Source organism: Echinococcus granulosus (assembly GCF_000524195.1).
Source record: "Echinococcus granulosus chromosome Unknown EG_S00091, whole genome shotgun sequence".
In the NCBI taxonomy this organism is placed as follows: Eukaryota; Metazoa; Platyhelminthes; class Cestoda; order Cyclophyllidea; family Taeniidae; genus Echinococcus; species Echinococcus granulosus.
Genome location: NW_020170471.1, coordinates 2,897 through 4,035, shown reverse-complemented (window position 1 = coordinate 4,035; position 1,139 = coordinate 2,897). Strand labels below are relative to the sequence as shown.

General features: G+C 45.6%; 1 protein-coding gene across 1 annotated transcript in view; it reads left to right on the top strand. All coding sequences in view use genetic code 11, as the record gives it.

Moving 5' to 3' along the window:
• The window catches only part of EGR_07928 (DAZ-associated protein), a gene marked incomplete at both ends in the record, with an annotated part of 1,440 nt that extends 1,168 nt beyond the window's left edge, over nucleotides 1-272 (top strand). Inside the window, one exon of the mRNA XM_024497177.1 lies at nucleotides 2-272. Coding sequence (XP_024348375.1) covers nucleotides 2-272 — 271 coding nt within the window. The remainder of the gene's footprint in view (nucleotide 1) is intronic.
• Between the last annotated feature and the right edge of the window lie 867 nt (nucleotides 273-1,139).

Genomic DNA, 1,139 nt, shown 5'->3' with positions numbered 1-1,139 from the left:
GGGGTCAGTTGAAGCAATACTTTGCCCAGTACGGTACCGTCACCGGCTGCTGCATTGCGCGGGACTACAAAACAAAAGAGTCGAGGGGCTTTGGCTTCGTGACCTTCCGAGAGGAAGCGCACGCCGCTCGTGCACTGGCTGGCTGCCCGCACTTTATCGAGGGTGGCCCCATCAGTGTGAGACCCTCTATTTTGAAGGCGAAAAAGGAGAAAACGATGCCTGTCTCCTCCTCTGCCAAGTATGCTAGTCTTTTATCTGAATTGCGGACTTGAAGTGTCTCTTCTCTGAGTCATTTTTTTGGTCTATTGGTTTTATTTTTCTGTCGCTGCTTCTTTGCCCTTTGTATGTCCGAAAACTTTGGACTAACCCGTTTGGATTAAATGACAAAGACACAGAGATAAGAAAAAAGTTTTAGAAATAAATTTAAACACATATAGTAAGACCTCTCTGTCCCCAGTATGCTGGGGATATTTGTAGTTCAAATGAGTTGGTTGTGAGTTAAGCAAATGGCCATACCATTTGACTGAGATGAGGCAGAGAACTCGAATAAATAGTAGAGGAGGAGACGGGAGTTGAAAGAAGAGGGGAACTTAGATTGTAATGTTAATTTCTCTGGGCTCCTGGTAGAGTGTTTGCTGTGTTAGAAGAGTTTTGAATGTGGTCTGGCTATTGAAGGAGAATCCGTATCTCAACAATGTGATGGATATTGTGCCGTGATGCGTGAGTGAAGAGATATGAGGCACAAAGCCTGAAACAGGCAAGGCGGTAAAGCCCTTTTGTCTTCCTCTGTGTGCAATGGTAATGTACTTTCTTTAGGAAAGTGAAGGAGGTAGGGAACAAAAGCGAAGAAAGCAGTACAGGTGAGAGACAAAAAAGTTAATAAATTGCGCCCACACATTGGTAATTTGAAATCTTCGACTCCGCAACAGAGTTTGTGCAACTACTTCTCTCAGTGTGGAACAGTTACAAGTGTGGAGGCGGTTCCAGGTCGTGGTTGTAGGAGGTCGTAAGGTATTGCCTTTGGTGAACATGAGCACACTGCGGGCGGTGGAGGCTGTTCTCGAGGCATATCCAAATCAGCTTAGCGGAGGAAAGCATTATCGTGCTACCTGCACATCTGCTAGCTTTGAGATGGGTTA